General features: G+C 41.1%; 5 protein-coding genes and 1 long non-coding RNA gene across 6 annotated transcripts in view; 5 read left to right on the top strand and 1 right to left on the bottom strand.

The window, feature by feature from the left end:
* Positions 1–226: 226 nt before the first annotated feature.
* On the top strand, positions 227–3363 carry LOC115173941 (homeobox protein Hox-A11a-like). The gene is made up of 2 exons (XM_029732469.1): positions 227–1115; positions 1945–3363. Exons 1-2 carry the CDS (start codon positions 473–475, stop codon positions 2175–2177), a joined length of 876 nt encoding a protein of 291 aa, XP_029588329.1. The 5' UTR covers positions 227–472; the 3' UTR covers positions 2178–3363.
* A 4689-nt stretch (positions 3364–8052) lies between these two features.
* LOC115173938 (homeobox protein Hox-A10) lies at positions 8053–10889 on the top strand. The gene is made up of 2 exons (XM_029732466.1): positions 8053–8993; positions 9890–10889. The coding sequence occupies exons 1-2, from the start codon at positions 8105–8107 to the stop codon at positions 10162–10164; spliced, it is 1164 nt and encodes a 387-aa protein (XP_029588326.1). The 5' UTR covers positions 8053–8104; the 3' UTR covers positions 10165–10889.
* Positions 10890–10956: 67 nt separating this feature from the next.
* LOC115173945 (homeobox protein Hox-A7) lies at positions 10957–24237 on the top strand. The gene is made up of 3 exons (XM_029732473.1): positions 10957–11345; positions 21065–21681; positions 23214–24237. Exons 2-3 carry the CDS (start codon positions 21321–21323, stop codon positions 23594–23596), a joined length of 744 nt encoding a protein of 247 aa, XP_029588333.1. The 5' UTR covers positions 10957–11345; positions 21065–21320; the 3' UTR covers positions 23597–24237.
* LOC115173943 (homeobox protein Hox-A9) lies at positions 12678–17169 on the top strand. Its single transcript, XM_029732471.1, has 2 exons — positions 12678–15683; positions 16075–17169. Exons 1-2 carry the CDS (start codon positions 15134–15136, stop codon positions 16317–16319), a joined length of 795 nt encoding a protein of 264 aa, XP_029588331.1. The 5' UTR covers positions 12678–15133; the 3' UTR covers positions 16320–17169.
* Positions 22986–26131, bottom strand: LOC115173948 (uncharacterized). The gene is made up of 2 exons (XR_003871702.1): positions 25494–26131; positions 22986–23549 (listed from the first exon to the last, which is right to left on the bottom strand). It is a non-coding gene; the product is annotated as an uncharacterized LOC115173948 (long non-coding RNA).
* The window catches only part of LOC115173936 (homeobox protein Hox-A3a), a 35299-nt gene continuing 34418 nt past the window's right edge, over positions 25601–26481 (top strand). The window contains exon 1 of the mRNA XM_029732459.1: positions 25601–25682. The gene's annotated coding sequence lies outside the window, so the exon portion shown is untranslated. The remainder of the gene's footprint in view (positions 25683–26481) is intronic.

Genomic DNA, 26481 nt, shown 5'->3' with positions numbered 1-26481 from the left:
CGATAGCAATATGTCACTTCTCTACATTTTAACAACCAATGCAATTATATTTTTTTCTCTGACTTGCAGCATATAAGGGAATTCATTTTAGACCGACATAGCGATAAACCACCAATGTCAAGCTTCAGGACAACTTGCAGTCTGTCTCTCACTCAAACTCACACTCATTCACTGAATAACTCCTCGTGCTCGTGCACGCGCGTTCACACTGACTCGCACACACTCACACACCCTCTCTCATTGCGCACACACACACACGCTCTCATACACGCGAAAGCTGTCAATTTCTGCCGCTGGTCACGTGACCCACGCCTCCCTGGAATGGATGTAGATTGCTCTCCACGTCAGCCTACGTCTAAAAATTTCTGCCTCGCGGACCTGCTTCAAAGAGGCAAGAGCCAGGGCGCTCCAGAGCCATGTAAAGGGCGGCTATAGAGGCATGACCCACATAGAGTAGTAGAGTGAAGGAGTGATGGATTTTGACGAGCGGGTCCCCGTCGGTTCGAACATGTATTTGCCCAGTTGCACCTACTACGTCTCGGCGGGGGCAGACTTCTCCGGTCTACCCTCGTTTTTGTCCCAGACCCCGTCTACTCGGCCCATGACATACTCGTACTCCTCTAACCTGCCTCAGGTCCAGCCCGTGAGAGAGGTGACGTTCAGGGACTATGCCGCCATTGACGCGTCCGGTAAATGGTCACACCGGGGGAACCTTCCCCAGTGCTACCCCACCACGGAGGACATGGTACATCGGGACTGTCTGTCCTCGCAGCCCACCATGGGGGAAATGTTTGCCAAGAACAACCCTACCGCCGCTGCTGCGTATCACCACCACTCCGGCGCGGGCTGTGCAGTGTCCAATTTCTACGGGAACGTTGGCAGAAATGGGGTGCTGCCCCAAGCCTTCGACCAGTTTTTCGACACAGCGTACGCCAACGCCTCAGAAACTCCGTCGTCTAACGACTACTCAGGGGACAAAACGGCCACCAAGCAGACAAGCTCCACCGCAGAACACGCGCCATCGTGCCGGGAAACGGAGGGGAAGGAGCCGCGCGAAGATACCAGCAGCCCGGAGTCCTCTTCCGGCAACAATGAGGAGAAATCGAGCAGCAGCAGTACGTATTAAGTCAGCACCCTGGTTATGAGAGAAAGTTTGCAATCTAGCGCGCTGCAGTTAAATTTTTTATATGCTGTTTTATAAGCGTATAAGGTTTATATAGGGCCTGTAGATTTCCCCCAACAAAACTTTGTTATAAACTACAGGATCACGTGCTTTGAATTGAAATTGGCTGTGAAAGACATCAGGGCTAGTGATTTTTCTAAACATTCCCTAAAGTATATAAAAAAAGCACGTAGTTATGACTGTGAATTGTAAGGTAGCCTTAACACTCCTGGTCGAACATTCATCTTTTGAATCATAAATGTAGCCTAATTTCACGGGCTTCTTGGCGTTAAAATAGCACTCGCGTGTAATGAGGGTGGTGCCTCTGGTTTAGGGGTTAGCACATTGGAGCTCGTGCCCTAAAGCAGTCAGGCAGACTGTGTTTTACACTAGTATGATGTTAGTTACTAATGTGAGAAATCATGACGCTGATCAAATATCTATTGATATGTTATTACTGTTTATATTATTTTTAAATTAATTGCATTTTGTCTATACATACTGTAGTCTTACATGCATGCTGCAAACTGCAAACTGTCAATGATCATGTATCAGTGTTCATTCCTATCTTTCATGCTTTCATATTGTAATTTAAATCACTGCATAATTAAGTTGTAGAAATGAAAGTCAATGGTAATATTTTCTTTGGATTGATTTGGCCAATGCGTAATTATAGTCTACCTAAAAGCCTATATCACCTTGCTTATAAATCCTATAACGTAGTCATGGATGATTTGAGATATTTCGATTTTTTATATGACCGACATTTTCTTCTCTTCTAGATGGACAGAGGACTCGTAAAAAAAGATGTCCTTATACAAAACATCAGATCCGGGAACTGGAGCGGGAGTTCTTTTTCAGTGTGTATATCAACAAAGAGAAGAGACTGCAGCTCTCTCGTATGCTGAACCTCACCGACCGCCAAGTGAAAATCTGGTTTCAGAACCGAAGAATGAAGGAAAAGAAATTAAACAGAGACAGATTACAGTATTACACCACGAACCCGCTGCTTTAGGAGTGACTTGTCATATGCGTTTACAGACTTATTGACTCGCTGTGGTCTCTTTCCCTTGACATATGTGTCAGCAACAACAACACAACAACAGCAATGGCTGTAGCTGCAACACGATGCTCAACTGTTCATTTCAAGTTCGTGGACAGGCAGCAGAATCTCTCCTGATTTCAACCCGTTTGAGAATGAGCATGATTTAACTGACACACTGACGGCATTTTGGCCATCAGACTTTGTTTCAAAAAATATTTCTGCGGATGTTGTCCTCACCAAGACTATGAACTCTTTCTTGTGTATCCTAATATTATTGTGACACAGTCGCCTTCATTTTCTTCTCACAAGGCGGACATCCTTATCAGTCTACCAATGACTGACCGGGGTGATTAAAAAAAAACATTAAAAAGCCTCTTGTAAATGAAGTTTTGGGTTTTTAAGATCGTACAAGTGGTGACGTGGTAGGCCTATAGGTTCCCTGTGACAGTGAATATGTGATGTTGTGCATTTAATAATGGAGGCTAGGACTTTGGTGTGACCAAATAATGAGACTTGGGAGGGGGAGATTGTAAAGTGTCTTTTTTTTGTACGGTTATTTATTTTGTAGCCACTAATTTCCTAAAGAATACCAACTGCAAAGCTTTATCAGTAAAATGATAGGGATTCTGTGTTAAATTGTGTTGACCCCAAACCGTGACTAAGTCATTCTACCATTGTAATAGTTTCAAAACAACACATGTAAGCTGGCTGTTTATATTTTGTGTACTTGATTACCACACCCAATTTGGATTTGAATTTGATGTTACTGCACGGAAAGCCCACAATGAGAAGAATGTTAACCCCATACAGACAGAACCAGATATAAGCTTGTTTAACCTCATTGCTGTAGCAGCCTATAGTCGAATTGTTGCCTTGCGACATGCGTGTAGATAATACAGGTAACGGACGCAACAAGGCCGCAGTCTTGATAAACAGATTGAGAAAATATGCATCCAGGTTTTGTTCAAATAGGACGAAATCTTTTTTCCATTATTCACAGGTCTTCATGTTTTTCATTGAAGTAACATGAATGTTAAATGCGTTTTGAATATACTGTCAGGGACATAATCTTGGATCAACTGCTTGTTATGTCCGACACATTCTGTATTATCCTATATTTCCAAATTAAAAATGAAAATATTATTGAAGGAATGTACAAATGTGACTGGTTATTGTACTCAGACTCGAAACCGTTTTGAAAGCTGTTATTTCCGCACACTTTACCTTCGCATAGGCCTTTTACCACAACTCAAAACATTTTACGCACAAAAATAAGACAAGAAAATATAATTTTGAATTGTTCAACCTGTTTTGTTAATTCATAATTGATAGATTAAACATCCAACATTTGGTAAGTATATTTAAGAGTAATTTACTAGAATTTGAAACCTTATTCGTGTGAACTATATTTATGTGAGAGATTTATTGATAATACCATTATTTCATCAAGCTACCAAGATTTCTTATTTATCGTAAACGTTGATTTGCACATACATGTTAGGCTACTAATTAGTTAGACGTATATTTCTTATTTGTGTGAGGTTCCATTTTCTCATGACTTTTGCTCATTGCAATGTTATAGGGTGACATGCATGCTTCCCACTATAGTCAAAAACTGGTTGAATAAACGTTGTTTCCACGTAATTTCAACCAATAAAATCAATGTGCTTACGTTGAATCAACGTGGAAAACGGATTGGATTTGCAAAAAGTCATACATTTAAGGGATTTCTTCCCCACCCAACTTTTAAAGTAAATCCAATGACTGGGAAATGGTTGGTTGACTTTACGTTGAATTCACGTTTGTTGACAACTCAACCAAATTTAAATCAAAACTAGACGATGTATGTGCCCAGTGGGTTATCGCTCAATGGAGTTCATTCATTGGCTTTGAACTTTGAATATTTTTGTCTCAGTTACCCACAACGCTGTGGTAAACAAGCCTAATACAGTCTCCACATGCATCTAATTTTCATTCACCTACTTCTGACTTGTCTCTTACAGATAAGATTAAAACCACCCCTTCTTCCACAACATCCTCCTAAGTGAGAACCGCCATATTTGCTGTTATTATGACTCTGTTTATGAGTGCCAGCCGCAGCGCAATGGCGTTCATATATGACAGTCAAATGGGCCATTAACGCAGGGAGAGAGAGGCTGAAGTTTATGGTTGCCTCTCTCCGCCATAGTCCGGCCTAGCCTTGCCTGGCTCATCCTTTATGGCGAGCTGGAATTCCGTCCCTAATTACTAGACATCCTCCCCGTTGCCGCAGCAACGCGACCATAAAACCTGTCTGAGAGTCTGGAGCATTTGTACAATTGGAGTGCAGTGCAATAAACCGTCTGAGACCCAAGGTTATTCACTCTCTTACCAAGGAGACGAGAGCGACGATTGAGGAGAGGACGGATAAGAAAAGCCTCTGCTCACTGGCTACTTCGACTTCATTTGAGAGTGCATTTCCCCCATTGCAGGTTGTCCTCCTTGGATCAGAGTAGTGGCCATGGCCTGGTGCACATTCGCAGACGCTTCCTCCTGCCACCGGGCGGCGCTGTTGAGATCAAAGTCATTGCCGTGGATCTTTTCATCTGCAAGAAGAACCCAGCGTACTAAACCTTCAAGATTCTCGAGGGAAACTTGAAACGCAGGTAAATTCTCGAACAAAGCCCTTGCATAGCCTCATATTCTGTGAGATAACTTTCTTTTCCTGTAAGTCGATTATTTCAACAGTTTTATTATGCCCTGCTGTATTTAAATATTTATTTGATTTAGCTGTTTTGATAATTCGGTTGCACATGTCAATTTGGTGGTCAGCATTAGAGAATGATTGGCAGTAGAATTGTTGAGGGCCTAGCTAAGATATGAAATGTAGTAACCTAATAATGCAACACATCTGTGTGATGCTGTGTGCTCTGCTCATTTTGTTGGACTTGTATATTTTATATGTAAGAGCAAGGCCCAAAATATCTTGTAAAATCTCTGCCCAAAATATCCAGCACACAGGCCTAGTTTAATATATCGAGGTTATTTACAGGCTGAAAGTATTCTTTCTCAATCAGGGACAGATGGAATTAATGTCTTATCTGAAGTTTTTCATCATTAAATATTTAGTCAGTGGGTGTTAAATATATATATATATATATATATATATATAGAGATATATAATTCATTATTTTTCTGATGACCTGGAACTAATGTACGCCCTCTTAAATCACAAAAATCACCTATGAAGTCACTACTCTCACTCAAAGCTTGGCTTTTTGGAATCAATCTGCCTTTGGTGTCCTTCCAGAATGCATTACACTCTGGGCGGTGCCAAAGTATAAATGATGTGATTGGGAAAGTATTTGATTGTGAAACGCCAGGAACGTGTGTCCCTTTCCTTCCTGTTATAGAAAGCTAAAGAGAGGGGTAGAGATTCGGTATCAGTCCAAGAGGCGAGGGGGGTTCTCCATTGCTGTTGCATGCGCGTGGACTCCCGTCTCCTACTCCTTTGTTTCTCGTGAAAAATAAATACTTCCGCCGGATGTAATAAAACTCCACATTATTGTTCATAACTGCACACGCGACGAACATGATCCGTTCGAAACGGCCTCCCCGGCCACCATTATATGAGGTTGATCAAAGACATTGGCCAGAGTAAACTGTTTTGGTGGAAATGATAGCTGGACAGCTGTGAAATGAAGATTTAGTAGCCACAATTAAGCTAATAACTGTAACACGGAGATATAACTGATAGGCTACAAGTCAATACAGGAGCGTGGGGTGTGTGCTGACGTTTCCGAGCTGCATGTGCACAGCATTAATTATTGTCAACATTGAGTGTTGAATTTCCAATGGCTGATACTTCATAAGATCATAGGATATTTTTTGCTGATGGTGTTTTTGCTGATGTGTCTGGTAGTTTAGTTCACACATAATGTTATGCTAAGTTTACTCACTGTTCATTTTATAGAACAGGAAAATAAATGTTTGGCGCACGGCATTTGTCCCTGGTATATAGTCAACCCCAGTTATGCATCATATAAACATTTTCATTCCTTATACTTTAGAATTGAATAAACTAATAACAGTTTCACATCTATGTTTAATTGTGAGACATATTAAATTAGATGTAATTTTTCCTGACAGTGGAATTTGAAATAATTTCTAACCATCGACTAGTCTATATCACACTAGAGCTACAACTATGAACCTGTATAATGATGTAGAAGTGGGCATCTAATGGGCATGCTGTTTAAACATGTTCATGTAGAATTCTATTTCCATTTTGCCTTCAGATGGACACCACAGGGTGAAAACCGAGCCGGAAGGCCACAAGCCACCTGGCCCTGGTAATGGTCAAAGCTGTCTGATATTAACTTCAACCTGGCGATGGAGAGAAGGCGCAGCACACCATGGACGCAACAAAATGGAGGGATACTAATTGTGTCCCTATAATACCCCTACAAGGGAAAGGGAATAACCTGAGCAAGTACGTAAACATGGTCATTGAAACCCCCAAAACATAAATGTGGCCTTAAAGGTATACCTATAACCCACAGCGATGTTATGCACGTGTGGTGAGTTGTGTGAATAATACATGTATAGATAGGACATGGCACACCTTTTTATATTTTGATAAAATCCTAGTAATGAACATCTGCAGTAGTTTTCATTTTACAATGCCTTTAGGCTATAACACGCTTTTACACATGGTAATCACACACAATTTACATCAGCTGGCTTATGTCATCATGCTTCGATGCTAAATGTACAATTATTTACAATTAATCAGACACCCAAAATAATCTAGTGCTACTATTTAAGTCAGAAATACACAGTCTCTTTTGATATCACCATATTTATATCTTATATATATATATATATATGAAATAAATGTAAAGCAACAACTCCTTTGAACACCGATGCAGTTGCCGTGCGTGAAGCTTATGATGTTCCTGGTAATTAGGCCTACCTCCTTTATCAGTGTTTTATTTCTCTAAAATCCATTGACTTGTCAATTAATTAGACCCACGCAGTAATCTCTTTTATTAAAGCACTGTAAAGGAAAGTGTCGTTTTCTTTTCTTCTTTACGCCTTGTTTACTATACCTGTTTGTTTACTATACCTGTTTGTTTACTATACCTGTTTGTTTACTATACCTGTTTGTTTACTATACCTGTTTGTTTACTATACCTGTTTGTTTACTATACCTGTTTGTTTACTATACCTGTTTGTTTACTATACCTGTTTGTTTACTATACCTGTTTGAACCTGGGAACCTTAATGTTGCCTTACAGTTGTCACCTACAATTGGTGAAGATTGTTGAAAATGCGCATGAAAAGGTTTAGGCTTTTATTGGGCCTGTTGTTGCGTCTGTTTCTTATTTGAAACTAAAATGGTTTCCATTTTGTCTTCTTCTGTGAGATTTATGCATATGGAATGTATTAACTAGAGAGGCATAGGGAGCAATAGGGAGCCATATAGGGCGTATAGCAAACGAATATTTGATAATAATTATTTTATGTTATGCACAGTTGAAACGGATAGGGGTTCAGACAAACTTCTCTTAATGCTGCAAACCAAATTGATAGTCGATAGGTATGCTGCACAACTCCCCTATGCGCATGCATGGGCGTGCATATACCTCTTCTTTATTTTCGAATGTTTGCATTCTGTACATAGAGCCTCGCCCCTCCTGCGTTATGGTGGTGCATTAAGGCGAGGTGAGAGATACCCACTGATTGCTGTGCTGTCTTCTTTATCTGCTTCAGACCCATGATGGATATGGCCCCGGTTGCTACGTGGCTCTGGAATGGGAGGGGCTCTGCGTATCCGAGCGTTCCTATTGGCTCCAGAGTCTGCACGGTGGAGAGGGGGGTACCTCTAATCATATCCAGCATGTTTTGCACAAGAAATGTCAACCAGAAAGGGCTATCTTCTCCCCTCGCCAAAATACACCACAATAATGGCATGTTCGGACAGCCCCGCAGGAAACGCGTTTTTTGTGGATTCTCTGATCAGCGGTCGGACGGAGGGTGGAGGGGGACACTACTACCCGGGCAGCGGCGTGTGTCTGCCCCATAACGCCGCATCAGAGGTGTCTTACGGGCTACAGAACTGTGGATACTTCCCAGGTATAGGCAAGCGGAGCGACGCAGGTCCCCAAAACATGATGTCTGCCGCGTCAGGCGCGTATATGTCAGGTATGGAGATGTGGATGGACGCGCAGAGGTCGTGCCGAATGGACCAGCAACAAACTGTGGGTCCCCAGGTCGCGCCCTGCTCGTTCCCGCCGAGTATTAAGGAGGAGAGCGCGTACTGCCTCTACGAGCCGCAGAAGTGCCCCAAAGCCTCGACCGCCGAAGACCTGACATACTCCAGGCTAACCACGTCAGGCTCAGGTTCAGGCTCGTGCACAGTCACCGACGGCGGTGGTGGTGGGGGTACTGTACCAGTGCCTGGCTACTTCCGCTTGTCTCAGATGCACGCACACTCTCATAAAGTTTACCACGGCGCCCAATCGAACCCCTCTCATTCTCACTTTGGCCTACACCCCCCTGCACAGACTCGCTTCCACAGCCCGACCCCCCCACCGTCCTCAGCCTTAGCCTGCTCAGCCGCGGCGGCTTACAAGAGAAGAGACACCGAGGAGGTTCTGTCTTCCGGTACCGCGTCCCAGCCCCAGCAGACGCACGCCCCACTGGGGGACGAGGAGGCACGAGCGTCCTCCGACGCGGAACCTTCATCTCCCGAGGAAGCTGAAGAGGAGCTTGAGAAGGAGAAGCCAGCGAAAACAGCTAAAGGTGAGCTGAGGTCATTAAAAGGTGTGGTCACTCACTCACTCTGCCACGGGTGGTTTTATAGCGTGCCGTATAGTAAAGCAGGTATGGGGATGCGTAAAAAGGTTATATTGTAACACCTGCCGAGAGACTGATTTCGTCTTTTGCATTCTGAGGTCATTCAGATGTTTGTTTTTATTTAGTGATTATATATGGTCTATGTGGTCTTACCGTAACCCAAAGGCTAAATGTTTTGTCATTGGCATTAGCAGAGGAGACACCATGCTTTAGTTGAGAGAATTTCGCTGCCTAAAAGTCAAGCGGGTGTTAATTAAAGTTTTGAAAAAATAACAGAAGTAAACCAGTAAAAATGCTGTGGTAAAAAAAAAACTTGTATTATTAAAAATAAATGCAATTACTTGCTTAGGCTACTGCAGGTTTATTTTACATTTTAGGACTTGTTTCTTTGGACAGAAAATTACTTGACTGCCGCCCAATATAGGCCTAACAACCCATACACAAATAGGCTACTAAAACCGTTTTTATTTTGGGGCGGTGATATTTGTTCTTGTTATAGTAGATCTAGAATGATAGAAAATGTTATACATTTCAGATTTGTTTTTGTTATTGTTAGCAAATGTTTCAAGTTCAAGCAAAGTACACAAGGCCGTTGAACCTTCCTTATGAAAAGGCCTATATCAAACCATTGACTTGCACAAAACACACACACACACACACACACACACACACACACACACACACACACACACACACACACACACACACACACACACACACACACACACACACACACACACACACACACACACACACACACGCACACACGCGCACGCACGCACACACAACCTATCTTACATACATAGTTGATAGCCTAAAAGCATGTATACCATTTTCTTTAGGAGACACAGAAAGCGAATGCACGGCCAACTGGCTAACAGCAAAAAGCGGACGGAAGAAACGTTGCCCATACACCAAGCACCAAACACTGGAGCTCGAGAAGGAGTTCCTCTACAACATGTACCTGACTCGCGAGCGTCGCCTAGAGATCAGTAGGAGCGTGCACCTGACGGACAGGCAGGTCAAAATATGGTTCCAGAATCGCAGAATGAAACTGAAGAAAATGACCCGGGAAAACAGGATTCGGGAGCTCACGTCAAATTTTGGTTTCTCGTGATAACTTCGAATGTTTTCAATAAGCTTTTGTATTGAACTAGCTTTAGTTCTAATGCAAGATGTAGAGGGCACATCTTTAGTAGGCCTACATACAAACCTAGTCTTTGCATCGTCCTATATAAGCTACTGGTAAAACGTGAATGTTTTTGGGTTGTCTCTTTTTCTTAATTTTTTGTTAATTGTTCGTTGATTCGGTTCTGTTGCTGTCACTTGTTGGGATAGGTGTCTTGAGCAAAACAATGGAAGGAATTTGCTTTGGGTCATATAGGAAGGTAGCCTACCAATACTTAAAAAATATATATGTTTGTTGTAGATACAAATATAAATCACAATTGAGATGTACGTTTATATTGCATAGATGTGGGGAGTTTCCTTTACATTTATACTGCATGAAACAACATGATTCAAATCCGTCTTTTCCTGCATTTTGCAATGTGGATCACATTAAAATGTAAGGCCTATGTATCCACAGTAGGGAATAAGATGAGTCGCCCTGTAAACGTATTCTTCCGATGTAAAGTATATATTATGATGAGCTGATTGTAAGTGTACATAGAACAACATATATTTGATCCACTTTAGGATAATATTGTTGTGTAGACTCGAACTAAGGGAAATGTAGGCTACATGAGCAGTCCACATTGTGAAATAGTTTTTATTGTGTATATCATTATGTACATATGAGGTTGTGTTTTCGTGTATTGCGTAATAAATGATCAGTTCACATAAACTGGATTAGTATGTTTTTTGATGTCCTTGTTCATAACTCTGTTTTTCTCGCTCATTCTTTGTCTGTAAAGAGAATAGGCATTTTGTACAGGCCAGTTGAGGTTGTAAGTGCACTTTGGGTTGCTTGTGCATTGCTTGGCTTTTGTCTTCAGAACTGTTTTTAGGATCCATGGAGTAGCTCTCGGAAACGATTTAGATATGACACCAGTCATTATGTCTAGGCGGTATAGGCATATAACACTGCAAGCCTAACCGGCTTTAGTAGAGTTTTATGACTGGCTCGTATATAGCGATTCTCACTCTCCCCAAAGACTGGCTTCAGTCGAGAGAGCCGTTAAGCCGGAGAGGAGGCTAGAGACAGTCGTAGAAAGTTACACTGTATTTAGACACAATTGGACGAAGTCATCTTCTTTTCTCTTGTGATTGGAATAGCGCAATAACTTCGATGAATGGGTGAGTCAATTTGTTATTTTGGATTTGGGTTTTCGGGACTCCACATGTTTAAAAAAGCAGGTTTCCAGCGGAAAGATTTGATACTGAACATGTAAAAACATTGTAGGCTATTTTTAATACAGTCCTCTGATGAACAGCATGGGTGTTGAGATCGATATGAAAACCAAAGAAGACGTGGCGTTATGCATTGGCTGCTGTGCGTCTTGAGGCGTCGAGCGGACTGTGGAGTGGTTTAGGTAGTTTCATGTTGTTGGGATCCATTTTCTACCTCTACAACACGAAACTGTCTGAATTGGCCCAGTTTAATACATCGAAACGTCAGTCAACTTAATCTGGGACACGTGCAATCTAACTGGATTTGATAGTATTGAATAGTATTGGGAGTGTTATTTGTGGTGATATAAATAAATGAATAAAAAATAGGACATTTCTTATTGCCTTTACCTGTTGGGAAAGACTTGCTGTCGTGTATATCTCTTAACATATCGTCAGTAATATTTATACAAACTCTTCTTGTTATTTTTCATCGTTAAATTAAGCCCCTGAATGCCTGCGTCCTATATTTATATTGGTAAAAGCTCAGCTATAGGCGGGTTGGACTTGGAATTAGCGTAAAGCTATAAGCATGTTTTCTGTCAGTCGTGACGCGTCGACGTCAGACAAGGCCTCGGTTACGACCACTGCATTGGAGAGGAAGGGGAAGTTGAGTGGGCAACAGCGACCTCAGCGGCGCGCCGGTGGGCAATAGAGCCGGATGCTTCCGCTGCGCAATACAGCCCGAACACAAAAGAGGCGAAGGGCTTTATGGTGATATTTAGATCCGCCAGACGAGCTGTTATCTGTGGGCAAAATAAGTAAATAGCGCCTGCGGTAAACTGGGTCCGTGTTGAAAAACACCCTGATTTAGTTTACAGCCTTAAAGTGCCATTGCCTTCCCTTGTGTCTTTTCTTTTGAAGATGCCTGTCTGCTCTGTGTTTTAGTGCGCATAGCCTTTCCCTATCCACTATCCTCTTTGTTTGTTTCTAATGTCTCTAACACATTTTCATCCATGCCTTATCTGATTCTGCACAGTGGTATACGTTCGAGGATGAAATATTATCTGTTACGTTGGAGGTGTGTGGCATAGCCTACTGTTTTTTCATTCAGCAGGAAATATGCTGGAGTGGATTCTTTAGCAGCAGTGAACCGCCTGTGGCCATGTAGGGTGTTGGCCTAGCTTTCCGTTTTATTGGATGGTAATAAATAGAACACGTATTCTGTGTGCAGCTATCTCCATTCTCTAAGGCTATGGTGGTGGTGGTGGTGGTGGTGGTGGTGGTGGTGGGGGTGGTGGTGGGGATGGTGGTGGTGGTGGTGGGGGGGGCAAGGTTCGACACAATGTCTGTAAAGTGTTACGCAGGCGTTTCCACTCTTCCTACTAGTCCATATCAATAACAATGTAATACTACAAATACAATGAGGTAGAACAAAAACACACAAGAAAAGAAAATAAGAAATGAGAAGTATACGAGAAAGTAAGTACTCAGTCAGTTCCGATGCCATATTAACAATGTGCAGGGATACTGCAGTGGTAGAGGTAGATATGCAGGCAGGCCTATAGGGGTAAGATGACCAGGCATCAGGATGGATGATCAACAGAGTAGCAGCACTGTATATTATGATTATATGTCAGCGGGTGTGTATAGAGTCACTATAAATGTATGTGCATATTATGTGTGTGTGAACAAATGATGGAGTGAGTGTTTGTGTGTGTGTTGGATTGTCAGTGTGCGTGAGTGTGTTGTACCCTGTGAGTGTGCATAGAGACTTTGCAAAAATAAAATACAAGGGTCAACTCAGATAGTCCGTGTAGCCATTTTGCTAGGTATTTAGTAAGCTATTTAGCAGTGTTATGGCTTGGGGATAGAAGCTGTTCAGGAGCCTGTTGATGTCAGAATTGATGCACTCGTGTGGAAGCCAAGAGAACAGTCTATGGCTTGGGTGGCTGGAGAATGAAAACGTGTTAGATTTTTGCTTTCAAATTTGATTACGACGTGATCTATGTGTCTGAATAATGGCATAAACAACTCCATTTGTAAACTATCTAGTGCCTATCTATTATCTATTAGTTGCATGTAATTGTCACGACTAGGCCGATCTCCAATTTTTTGTAGGGAAACTCCTAAACTTCTAGTGCTTTAGTAGTTTACATAATGCTATCTTTGTTATTATTTTCTACTTAATTGTGCATTGCTGTTTTCGTTAGCCACGGCGGAATTCATAATTGGCACGATAGTGCTGGTATTTGTAACAGTGCTAGTGGTTCTTATGATAGTGGTCTCTCATAATAGGCCAATAACATTCCTAGTAATAATAGGATAATGTATTTAATAGGATAATGTATTTAATAGGATAATGTATTTAATAGGATAATGTATTTAAAGTAGAAGCCAGGTATCGATTTACATGCTACTATGTGCACACTATTTTCTACGACGAGTTTTCACAATTGTCGTTTATTTGTTTTAGCTTAATTATTTAAATATGCCACAACTAGGCTATGCTTTTATGCTTCACTATTAGGCTATTGAGATATATGAATAAACATGTATGTTTTTTTTCTCTAGGCGTAATATAATAGTTGTTTAATTCCTCGGTTCTGTTGAATAACCAGAATTCTCTTGTCCATGGATATACCAATATAATATTAGCCTAGAACAATAACATCAGTAAATAAACGACCATATTAGGGTTCTATAGCTGTGAGTAAATAGGCCCACTATGCAAACACAAATACAATTATATACCCCTTTCCATTTTCATGCTCAAAATAATCTTACATTTACTGAAATAATGTTTTTTTTTCCAGTAGGTGATATATAAACAATATCATAGGATGTTGATGAAATAACAAATTAAACTAGTCAGATATTATTCTGAGCAGGGTTTTAGTCCGATTAGTTTTATTGTATAATACCAAACTAATATGTTAATAGGCTATACAAAATAGCAGGTTATAGCACAACATTATGTGCGTAAAATGTTTTTTCTTTGGGAATGTTTGGTCATAACTTTCTCTGGTTCGAAGACAATGAAAATATGAAAGGTTAAAACATTTTGACGGAAGATGAAAGAGGTTACATACTAGGATGGAAAGCGTCCCAGAGCATTATTTTTAAGGAAGAATATCTAAATAATTTACGTTCTTTGGCGCCATAGAAAGAATGCAATTTAAGACATTTGGTTTCGTTAATAAGCCCCAATATGGAGAAGTTATTCTGGTTAATTTCAGCCCCTGTGGGTTTTGTTGTATCATTGGTAATGCTTATTATCCTGTAGCATATGTGTAGAAATCCCTCGCTAAAGGTGTGTTTTACCTCATTTGGGAGGATTATTTGGGGGATTTCCTGACCTATGCTAACAGACAGCCTCTCCCTTGTCATAGCCCTACATTTATATCAGCAATTGCGTACTAATCATATCAAATAATAATAATTTGCTTTTAAAACTAGACGTTGTCACGTTTTAAGACAAGAGACCCGCAAGCATTTAATAGTCAAAGGAACTGATTTATTATTTATTGTTTAGCCTTTGTGATCACGTGCGCGCATCACCCAATCGAATGGCAGCCCTGCGTCCGAACTATTAGTAGACTGTAGTTCTTTGTGGTGCCAAGTTGCTACTTGATTTCTTTGTTATTTTGTGAGAGTGCGGTTTAGTGCGTGTGTATGTGTGTGTGGTGTGTGTGTCGCGCTTGTTTTTGTAAGTATCAGTGTATGTGTGCGTACATGTGAAAGTCTCTTTTGCCATGTCGACATCTGGAACATTGACTAGCTACTACGTCGACTCCCTCATCTTGCCTGAGAGCGAGGCGCTCTCCGCGCCCAGATACACCTCCGGTCCGGGGGGGCTGCAGCACGCGAGGCAGCCCACATTGATCACCGATCACACTGAGCTTGGGCCCTGCACCTTCCCGACGAAAGCCCCGGTCTTCAGCCCGTCCTGGGATCATGTACCGGCACAGTTTCCAGGCGCCGTGTCGTCGATGTACCACCACCCGTACGGGAATCACCGAAGCCCAGCTCCAGGCGACGTGGAGGGTCGCTACATGCAGTCCTGGCTGCTGGAGCCCATGTCAGGGTCCTTGCCTTTGACTGGATTACCAACGAGTCACCACTACGGGATCAAATCCGAGAGCCTGGATGCGGGAGCGGACAGCGTGCTACCTGGCTCCCACACGGCGCTGCTCCTGTCCGATTTCGCGGACGGAACGGTGGAGACGGCATCCCCGGTGGACAAGGACACGCTACCAGGCCAGACCGGGGACCTGCAGGAGGGGAAACCGGCCCTTGATCCAAGTAAGTGCTGCTTCATCCTTTGACATTTGGCCATGCTATGTTCTGTAAAGATGCAGGGATGCAGGTACAAATGTGTGAATAGTAGAGAGGGCGCGTGTTTGAAAATATGCAATTCAAGGCGTGCCATTCATTTATAGCGACTTGATAATAGGCTAGCTTTCTCTCACTCATTTCCGTCTTCTAATACTATGGGTTTCAGATTTTAAACAGGAGCAAGAGTCAAGTATGGGAGTGCATTGCTACTTTGGAATGCATTTAGATTTTTACATTCAGAATTGATATACAGAGCTTTTGTTATCAGCCTCGTCCCCTGTGGGTCATATGTTTTTATGACATTTTGCCCAGCAGCACCGGGCTCACACCAGTCTCGTCTCGCACTCCCTCTCTCCAGATAACCCGGTATCCAACTGGCTCCACGCTAGCGCCACGAGAAAAAAGCGCTGTCCATACACCAAGCACCAGATCCTCGAGCTGGAGAAAGAGTTCCTCTTTAACACGTACCTCACGCGGGACCGTAGGTACGAGGTCGCGAGGCAGCTCAACCTCACGGAGAGACAAGTCAAAATCTGGTTTCAGAACCGCAGAATGAAGATGAAGAAATGTAATAAAGATGGTGGACCAAAAGATGATTTATAGGTGAATGAGAACGTAACAAAAATATCCGAAATAAGGGGGATATCTGTGAAAAGGCTCTTTCTCTGCTGGACTGCATTTTTATAGCCGTTGTCTCATTGTTTTATCCCTAACAGAAGCTGTTATGTGTATTGTAAAAAGCATGTCCGGCTCTACTCGTCGGTTTGATGCAACTAACTACCTTTATATTGCACAATTTAGCATTGCGCATTATTTTTTGTTATTGTTATTAGGATGTTAATGAATGATTAAAGGCTCGGCTGTGAGGGCATCTGTGTAAGGCATGTACCCTATTAATAGGCCTGTTCTCTGTGCTCTTTTGTGTGTGGATGTCTGTAGCTATGTGTGTGTTCTCTGGTTTGTAGATATAGGCCTATGTGTATTTCAGGTTAAACTGAATTTAGTTTCAAATGTTTTGTTGTTGTCGTTATTTCAAGTATTGGTCCATTTGAGTTGGAGGGACAGGCTAAGGTAATGGTGGCATTTTGAAGCGGGTGCATGAGCATCAAAAAGCCTCTTTAAAATGCATATTGAACTGTTGATAATGTTACTAGAAGCTACATAACAATGATATTGTCTCTCAACTACCTAGAATTGCAAGAACCTCATTTCATTTTAACATGACTTTTCGTTGTGAAGAGACAGAATGCTTGTATAGATAGTATACTATGTCTGAATTTCAGGGAGTAACATTTGACAGGACATATTTGTTAGAAAGGGAGAGAGACTAAATAATAAGAAACACTGTATGCTACCTAATGAATACCTCATGGTCTGGGGACCTTCACATTTTTGCTTCTCAAATGTAATTTGTACTATTTATTGAATAAAACAAATTATATCTGCGAATGCAGCCACGTTGAATTATTATAATTTCTTGAGCATTTGCATGTCACTGTTCAGTCTAAGATTTAATTCAAATTAACGTGAGGCTCTAAAAGAAAATGATCAAATTCTTAAAGCTATTGACAGTCAGATGCATTGTAGTTTACCAAATGTAATGTGCATAGGACTATTCTAACATTAGTTTGCACATATATTTTCTCTCAAACAAAATATTGGAATAATACTAGCAAAAACACTATTAATGGTGTGTTAGAAAAATAATAACAATGACCCATTTCTTTCATTTCCGTGAATGAATTCGATATTGTGAACGCGCACTTTGTTATTCTTTCTTCAAGCTCGCACGCAACACACACACACACACACACACACACACACACACACACACACACACACACACACACACACACACACACACACACACACACACACACACACACACACACACATACACCGTTTTATAGTATATGTGTGTGTGTGTGTGTGTGTGTGTGTGTGTGTGTGTGTGTGTGTGTGTGTATGTGTGTGTGTGTGTGTGTGTGTGTGTGTGTGTGTGTGTGTGTGTGTGCGTGTGTGTGTGTGTGCGTAGTGGTGACTCGTTGGTAATCCAGTCAAAGGCAAGGACCCCAGAGCACGCTTGCTGCTCTGCTCTGCTCTGCGCGCCTTGGCAGAGGAGGTTGTTAGCTGTATACAGCCATAAAAGACAATTACCACTATAACCGTTTATGGGGTGCAAAGCGCTGCAGGGCGAGAGGACCCAACACAAGAAACATGTCGAAAGCTTTGACAGCTGATGCCTAAAATAATGTAGTACATGTATTCTTCAGCTATGATATGACTCCACCGCTCAGTTTAAACCCGGTGCTTCTGGACACATCATGGTCGCTATGTTTTCAAACCGTCAACATGAGCAGGGCGGTCGAGGTATTCAGCGTTCAAAGATTTACTATTTAAAATGTAGCTTTGGCGGCATTTAGATTACAATATATTTGATCTGAGCTTCTATTTAACATTTGTATCAAGAATGAGTTAGGTCTATTGATGTGGGCCTGCTTCCACCGAAAACCTTTGGATTATAAATCTTGAGAAGTTCCCTCAAATCTGCGCTGTAGCCTACCAAACATTTTATATCGACAAAGAGTAGCCAATAAAAATAGAAATGATAGATAGGCCTACTTGTGAAATAGGCTACAACTGGACCTTGGAACTGTAAAGCCACATCCTCACAGGCCCACCCTTGTTTTATCAGACAACATCCTTCACATCAGACACGCACGTATATTTTAATGCACGAATATATTAGCTTTAGTAAATAAAAACAAGGAAATTGCAGCTGTATGGAGCCATATAGTGGTGTTGTGACGCGCTGGGCCTCGAGGACGCAGATGGACCCCAAACTTCAAAGGCTCAGCCAGAGACATAGCAATAAAACGCCTGGTCTGCTATACTGTCTGGCATTCCACTTTTAATGGCTTTATGGCCGTCCAGACACAATTAGACCGTTTCCAGAACTCGGCACCCATTTGTTTTTTCTCTTTTCTGTGGGACTGCAGCATGGACAAAAGGCCTAGCGGAAATGATCCGCTTTATTGGCGTCTCCCCGACTGTTGCTCGCCGGACTCATGGTCATCTCGGGCGACCCTTTGTTTGTACCTGGCCTGGGAAAGTTCTCTCAGTTTATCTGGTGGTAGCTAGTGTTCTGTTCACGCGCTGAAAAAACAGAAAGGGCAATAAAACAACAGCGTTGTGAGTCAAGACCTAATCTCAGTATAGATGAGAACAACATGAACATTTTAGATATACTATTCTCGATTGTCATCATCGGACCTCCAAAATCTGTATTCTATGTGGAAATAGAACTGCAGGCAATGAGAGCCACATACATTAATCGCATTCCTATTATGTGATTTATTTATGTATTGGCCTAATGGGGAATGGGTGTGATTGCAGCTCTCTGGGCACTGCACCTTTTCCACCCTGCAACTACGTGTAGTGACCAGAGGATGGCGCTGATGTTCCATAACAAGGCTCAAAATGGCCTCGTTTGAACACTTACCCTTTCTGATTACTTTCGGATGAACATATTTTGACATGTTTTGGCCTATTGGTGTATTTTCGTTTTCTAACATTGTAATTCTAATTGTTGCTTGCTATTATAGTCTTTATAATGATGTTAGCTCTTGTAGACGTTGACACATCCGCGGCAGTATTTAATATTTAATAATAATATACATAAAAAATAAAAAATAAAAAATATTATGCCTTAGTCTAGTCACAAAAAACATTTGCACGGTTAGGCCTCTCTTTGATTCGACGCTACAGAAAAACCTGAAACGTAGTTGTTCCGCGTGTGAAATGAAAGAAATCAGGCTTTTAGAAGGCCTAACTATTATCGTTAAAATGTGTTTATTTCATCTTTAGTTTAGGCCTATAGGAATACTAAACATAAATAGTGCTTTCTCAACAAATCTTTGTACATGTGATTCGTAAAGTAATTGGAAAATAATTTTGCCCTTTTCAAATAGGCTTATCGTTCATCTACATTTGCAATAGCCCTACATAAAATGTGAAATGTGTTCAATTTACTTTAGGCTATTCAATTTTGGAATATTTTGATATGGCGTACTAAAATATCATATGTTTGGTGGTATTTAGATGAGCCTAAATGCTCAGTAACTCCACATATAGAATTAGTTTGTTTTTTTTGTCCCTTCTGTGTTTTTTTCCAGATAACATTGCGGAATGGGAAAGAATTTACATAAACGTTACCAAATTAGGCCACGGACTATGGCATATAAATATGTATAGCTATCCCTCGTTAAATGTGTTTTTTACATAATTTGGGAGGATTCTTTTTGGGATTTACTGACCTATACTAATAGGGACAGATACTTTCAATGGTCTTTTTCAATGGTATTTTTCTCAATATATATATATATATATAAAAATCATAAATCTGATTATTTCAACATAGTGCAACCTCCAAGAAAGCAAAAATAATACAACTTTGTTAGTTTTAAATATTCAAATTGACTTATTTAATTTGCTTACCTAACTTTTATGTTTTGAGTTAATACTTTGCTTAATCTAGCATCAGGTTACCACTCAAAAGAATTCTCAAATATTTCACTTAGGCCTATACTTACTTGCAACACTTTTATATTATCTTATTTGAAACGTAACAATGGTAACTGAAAATGTTTACAATTGTAAATGGTATTATTTCAATCACCACAATATCAAAAAAACTGTTGTAAAATGTTTCAACTTTGAATTGATCAGTCCTTTGTAGCCTATAATCTAATTATCATGTTTTGATGTTTGTTGTGTCTTATAGTTCAGTTTTACCCATGGAGAAATGTATTTATATGAATTGAACAAAACCTTTTGAATGAGTACACAATGCAATTTTATACTCTTAGTTGTGTATAAATTACAGATGTTATTAGGTGGTGAAAACGATTGTATTATGGTAGTATTATGGTGTATTATGGTAGTATTATGGTGTATTATGGTGTGTTATGAAATGAAGGCTAAATGCAACAGTATACGTTTATTTTATTTTGATTACATTGTATTTTGTGTCATTTCATATGTATAGGCTTCCCACAGTGTTTATGAGAGGGTGTGTGTCCAAAGAGAAGAGAAAGGGCGTGTGTGTGTGTGTGTGTGTGTGTGTGTGTGTGTGTGTGTGTGTGTGTGTGTGTGTGTGTGTGTGTGTGTGTGTGTGTGTTAATCCTGGGAAATTCCGTGGTAACAGAGTGATGCTGAGACTCAGATTGTTCACTTTAAAATGTCTAACAAAAAACAATGATTGCAAAGTTAAATAAATCATACAACTCTATGCACAATGAGTACTTTTATCAATTTCCACTGTTTTTTGTTTGACATACATTTTAAAGTGAAAATTCGGAGTCTCACCATCACTCTGTTACAATGGAATGGCCCTCCTACTCTGCAGTCTGTGCACTATAATGACATCTCTGGCCCCGCCGGTGATTGGCTACATCGGTCACAGGGCTGGATCACGTGGGTGAGTTCTTTGGTCCTGGGGAAAATGGGCTTTGGTGTAAATCCAGGGTGTATTGCTGTCATATATCACACTACCTCGTAAAAACGACACTGAAGATTCTGGCCCAACAAATCACAGAGAAAAATATGAGTTCTTATTATGTGGATGGTCTTTTTAACAAATATACGGCGAGCGGTTCTTTCTTCCCTAACGCAGACCTAGGTTCGTGCACTCTTGGACCCGATGGAGAAGGACCCGCATCTGCTCACAACGCCGCAGCCCCTGCCTTCCCACCGTCCCTGTCCGGACTTTACAACGTCAACAATGCAATCTACCAGAGCCACCCGATGTTCAGCCCTGGTTATGGCCAGGGGCCGGACATTCGCAGTCTGCACTGCAGCTCCTTCGACCAGAGCCGTCTGTTTGGGGACAGCTGTGTCCAGCCGGGGCCCCTCACCTCGCCAGAGGACAAACACTACCGGATGTACCCCTGGATGAAAACATCAGGTACAGTCTAAGATGAGTCCTTCCTTCCCAACCTGCTCCTGCAGAGCTCTGCTATAATGTCAATGAATCTACAAAACCTTGGGATACTTACCGTGGTCTTAATGGCGCAATTAATTACTTGAAGCCATTGGTATTTCATGGAAAGAATTGTTCAACTTTTATTGCGCAAGTAATGAGTTCTGTGGCCATAAATGTATTATCCCTTCGCTTCTGCAATGCTTTTTGCCTCTGCTTTCTTACTGCTTCTACTCCCCTTTGTGACAATAAAATACCAGACTATGTAACGCCAAAATAAAGGAAACACCAACATAAACTGTCTTAAAAGGGCTTTGGGCCGGCACGAGCCAGAACAGCTTCAATGCTCCTTGGCACAGATTCTACAAGTGTCTGGAACTCTGTTGGAGGAATGCGACAACATTCTAACACCAGAAACTCCATCATTTGGTGTTTTATTGATGGTTGTGGAGAATGCTGTCTCAGCCACGCTCCAGAATCTCCCATAGGTGTTTAATTGGGTTGAGATCTGATGAATGAGAGGGACATCGCATGTGGTTTACATCATTTTCATGCCCATCAAAGCATTCAGTAAACACTCTTGCCCTGTGGAGAGGGGCATTGTCATCCTATGGGGGTATAGCCATGGTAGCCAAAATAATGGCCAACCCAGCATTTTTATATATGACCCTAAGCATGATGGGATGTTAATTGCTTAGTTAACTCAGGAAAGCACCTGCTTTCAGTATACTTTATATCCCTAATTTACTCAAGTGTTGCCACTATTTTGGCAGTTACCTGTATGTTCTAGTGTAAATCAGTGATCGTGCGCTGTGCAGTTGAATCTTTTGACTGGGATAGCAGATGTGATTATCCTCATCAGTCTTAGAAACCTTTTTGTAGACATGAGAGATAATCTATATTAATGGTGGTTGTAAATAATGGCAGGGGTTGGAGCAGTGGTAGCCTATTAATAGTGTCGTTTCTGGCTAGTAGGGAGTTGGTAGGCAAGCCAGTGTTTAATAAAGATATACCCTACCAATGAAACTAGCAGTAGTAATTGCTTAAGGGCTATGTGGTATGACCTGGTAGTGGTGGACAGACACATGCTGCTGATTGGAGAGGCATGCAGTGCATTAGCTGTAGGCTACAGGCTAGACTCTCAGCTGGAATATTTTTAATGGAAGGAAGTCTTTAAAAAAAGAAGGTTTATTGAAGTGTATATAGGCTACATGAGGCAAAACATCATTGACTGTCCTAAAACATTTTAGTAAAAAGACATCTTAGTAAAAAATGGCACAGGCACAAACTGTGTCACAGACACTATTTTTTTATTTTTATTAATTGATTAACTTGTATAGAAATAATACATGAATGCAAGATCACAGAATTGTCACATATATCATTATGAATATCATGATATTATCAGAGTTATTACATATGCCATGCTTGTGTAGGACATGGTCTTATGCATGGCAGAGCAATTTGTAGTATTTTTATTCTTGGACCTAGCAGATTGAAACCGTTTTCTCTTGTAGATCCAAACCGAAAGCGTGGTCGTCAGACCTACTCCCGGTACCAGACACTGGAGATGGAGAAAGAATTCCACTTCAACCGGTACCTGACCCGCCGGAGGCGCGTGGAGATAGCACAAGTGCTCTGCCTGACCGAGCGCCAAATCAAAATCTGGTTCCAGAACAGGAGGATGAAGTGGAAGAAAGATCACAAGGACGAGTCCTCGAGCTCGACCCCCGGTGCCAACCGCGAGGACGTAAACGAGGATGATGACAGTGATCCGGTAACCGACGGACAGTCCAAGGCCGAGGACGCCGAGTACGGAGATTCCCAGTCCACCGGTGTGGCGTCAGAAACCCCTGCAAGAGGAGATGGAGACAAGGAGGCGATTAGAAACACTCCATAAATGTTCATATTGGTCACTAAGGAAATGTTCTAGATGTAGACTATCACAGAATCGATACACTCTGTTCGATCATGCTATTCAGAGTTTAGAAGCCTGATTGAGGAAACGACTTGCAGGGCTGAAATTGAGACGCACTAATTTAACGTATACAAGCTAGTGAAAACACTAAAATGCATATGGCTATAGGAAGATGAAAGGGAACGGATACTACCTATTTACTCTGCGCTATTACTATGAACACTCAATTTGATCTTTGAATATAGAACAAGTCTACTGTAAATGTTATACAATATTTAATGTTAATCGTTGGGAACTATTAGATATTTTACTACTGAAATAACATTCCTGAACAGAGAACTACCTAAGGCGACAGTTGCATTCACGCAACTTCAGAATTTACCTCCAGTTTCAATTGACTTCGAATAACCTTTTTCGCACTCTTTTTGTCTCTATTTCAAAGCGAAATAAATGCAAATGTTGAATCCACTGGTGAATATGGCTTTAATGTTTAACTGTCGCTTATTATCGTTATATTGCGCTGCTGTCTGTTATCATGTCTAATGTTATGAGAGCTTGTCTTTTGGGGTCATGTAAAGATTTTAATTGATATTTGCATGATTTCCAAACAGCAATCAAAAAAATGAATTGTCAAATTTGTATACCCTACCTCAGATTTTACGTTAGAGACTAAACCTATAGCCGACTACTGTCTCACTGAATTTCAGCACTGCATAAGAAGTACTTATAAACACTGTATTGTAACGTCGTGTTGTTATTGTATTGTCATCTCCTTTTTGCTTTCAATCATTCTAACTAGCTATAGCCTAGGGTGAATATCATTTTCATGGACGTGAGTGTGTCTGCTTGCACGTGCAAGTCTGTAAGTTAGGGAATTGGTGTGTTTCTAGGCTATAGCAGAGAAGCGGTCCAATGTTCAGAAATAAGCATTTGTTTTGCAATTTGACTAGTGCTTGGATTCGTCCAGGACTTTGCATTCGACACTCATCGCTTTTCCTCTGCGGTATTCTTATTGTGACATTATGTAAGATGCAATAGTAATCGAATAAAAACAAAAACATTCATTTTGGAAAATAGCTTCGTAACGAATTTCCTGTAACCCAACCATGCATTGATCAAATCTTTAGCCAAAATGTTATGAAATACAACCTACATGCCAACATCGATGCTATACCCTACATTAGGCATGAGTGAACATACTGTATCTTACCTTTTCACGTTCATTTAGTTATACTAACATTTTAACATTTAAGCCATTTGTTTTTATATGACAAGAAATACTGAGCCTACAAAAACGCTATTACGCTACTACATAAGAACACGGTGGCCTATTTCTAACGTAAAAATAGATGAAACCAACGCAACATTTGCTTAATAAAGAGACTAAAGTATGTAAACTATGAGGACACAGACTGTACAGGCTAGCCTACTGTGAAGGGGAAATGACTGCATTCCCCCTCCTTTCGGTAAAATGGCGCCTAGTTTTGACCTGCCCCCTCCTCTCCCTCCTCTCCCTCTCTGTTTCTTCCCCTCTCCCCCTGTCGCTCTCTCACTGGGTCATAAATCCGTTGTTGTTTATGAAAATTTACAACATTGCAATACAACTTTACGAGGCTCCTCGGCTTCCCATTGGTCGCCGCTGGTCACATGGCATAGAGCCGTGAACATGAACTTTTTATACATAATTTCCTTTTCCAGAATAGAACCGCACTCATTTAAAAGTGTCTGCCATCCAACCCTTTCTGTAATGTAAAGGCTTTTGCTCTTCCATTTCTTTTCGTCGTGGGTAACGCTGTTTTGCTTTTTAGTTTTTTTTTTTTTATACGCAGTGCAAGGAGCAGTACCCTTCTCATGGAAACGGACGGTTTGGATTCATTACCGGGGTCCTCGTGACGGTTTGGCACAATGGACGGGTTGAGTGCGTCGTTGCCTGATCCCGGGAGCGCTTGGATTCGTCCAGGACCCAGCTGTCAGAACTGGGGATCTGGTCGCTTTGCGCCAGCAGCACTTGTCTGTCCTCTACCTGTGACATCACCACACACCAGGAGACCCGAACACCTCACATACGGTAAGAATACTACATGATTGGATATGATTTTGTAATAATGCATTAAATAGAGTGAGCATTCAAGTAAAAACAACTTTCTATGCTTGTTTAGTTTTAAATAGCGATGGCTTTCAGAAGAGTGGTTGGAATGTTGTGTTGTAGGGTTTAACGGGTTATGTCCGAATATTTGATTTGATAATAACAATATGATCATTATTTGCATGATTAAGATCAATGCTATGGTTCGTTGATTGTGGTCTATGGGCTTGACCTATCTAAATATGTTATTCAATACTAATGTAGGAAAATGCTTTTTCAATATCAGGATTTGAATCATTTATTGGCGATGCATGCTATTTGTGTTTATTTGTTGCTATTCAAATGGAATGGTCTTTCACCAGCTCCGAATTGGAACTGTGGCCAATAGGCCTACTCATTGTCGCCCTCTGGTGGGAGAAGTGTGGTGGTGTTTTGGTCACAGCGTTTTGTCCATTTTCTCTCATTTACAGTCTATGCGTTAATTGTGCCAACACAGAACTTTCCTTTGTCTTTTTTATTCGTGCTATTGGTTAAACCATAAAACAGGGGTGTACATTGCTGTTTGTATCATGATAGCATGGTTTCGGCAGATGTAGCAGTTGTTTTGATTTGAGGAAATTATAGATTAGCTTAATCTAGAGTATTGTCGCTCCAGTCTTCCTCTCCTCCATGATGTAACATCAGCACCACATCATCGAAACGACCTTCTTATCAATGACCCATTCATCTCGACCATGTTCACGCCTATAATATTTAGAAACGATATGGCTACAAAAAATAT

The sequence above is a fragment of the Salmo trutta genome, chromosome 34 (genome assembly GCF_901001165.1).
Source record: "Salmo trutta chromosome 34, fSalTru1.1, whole genome shotgun sequence".
Classification (NCBI taxonomy): Eukaryota; Metazoa; Chordata; class Actinopteri; order Salmoniformes; family Salmonidae; genus Salmo; species Salmo trutta.
This window is presented reverse-complemented; position numbering and strand designations above follow the sequence as displayed.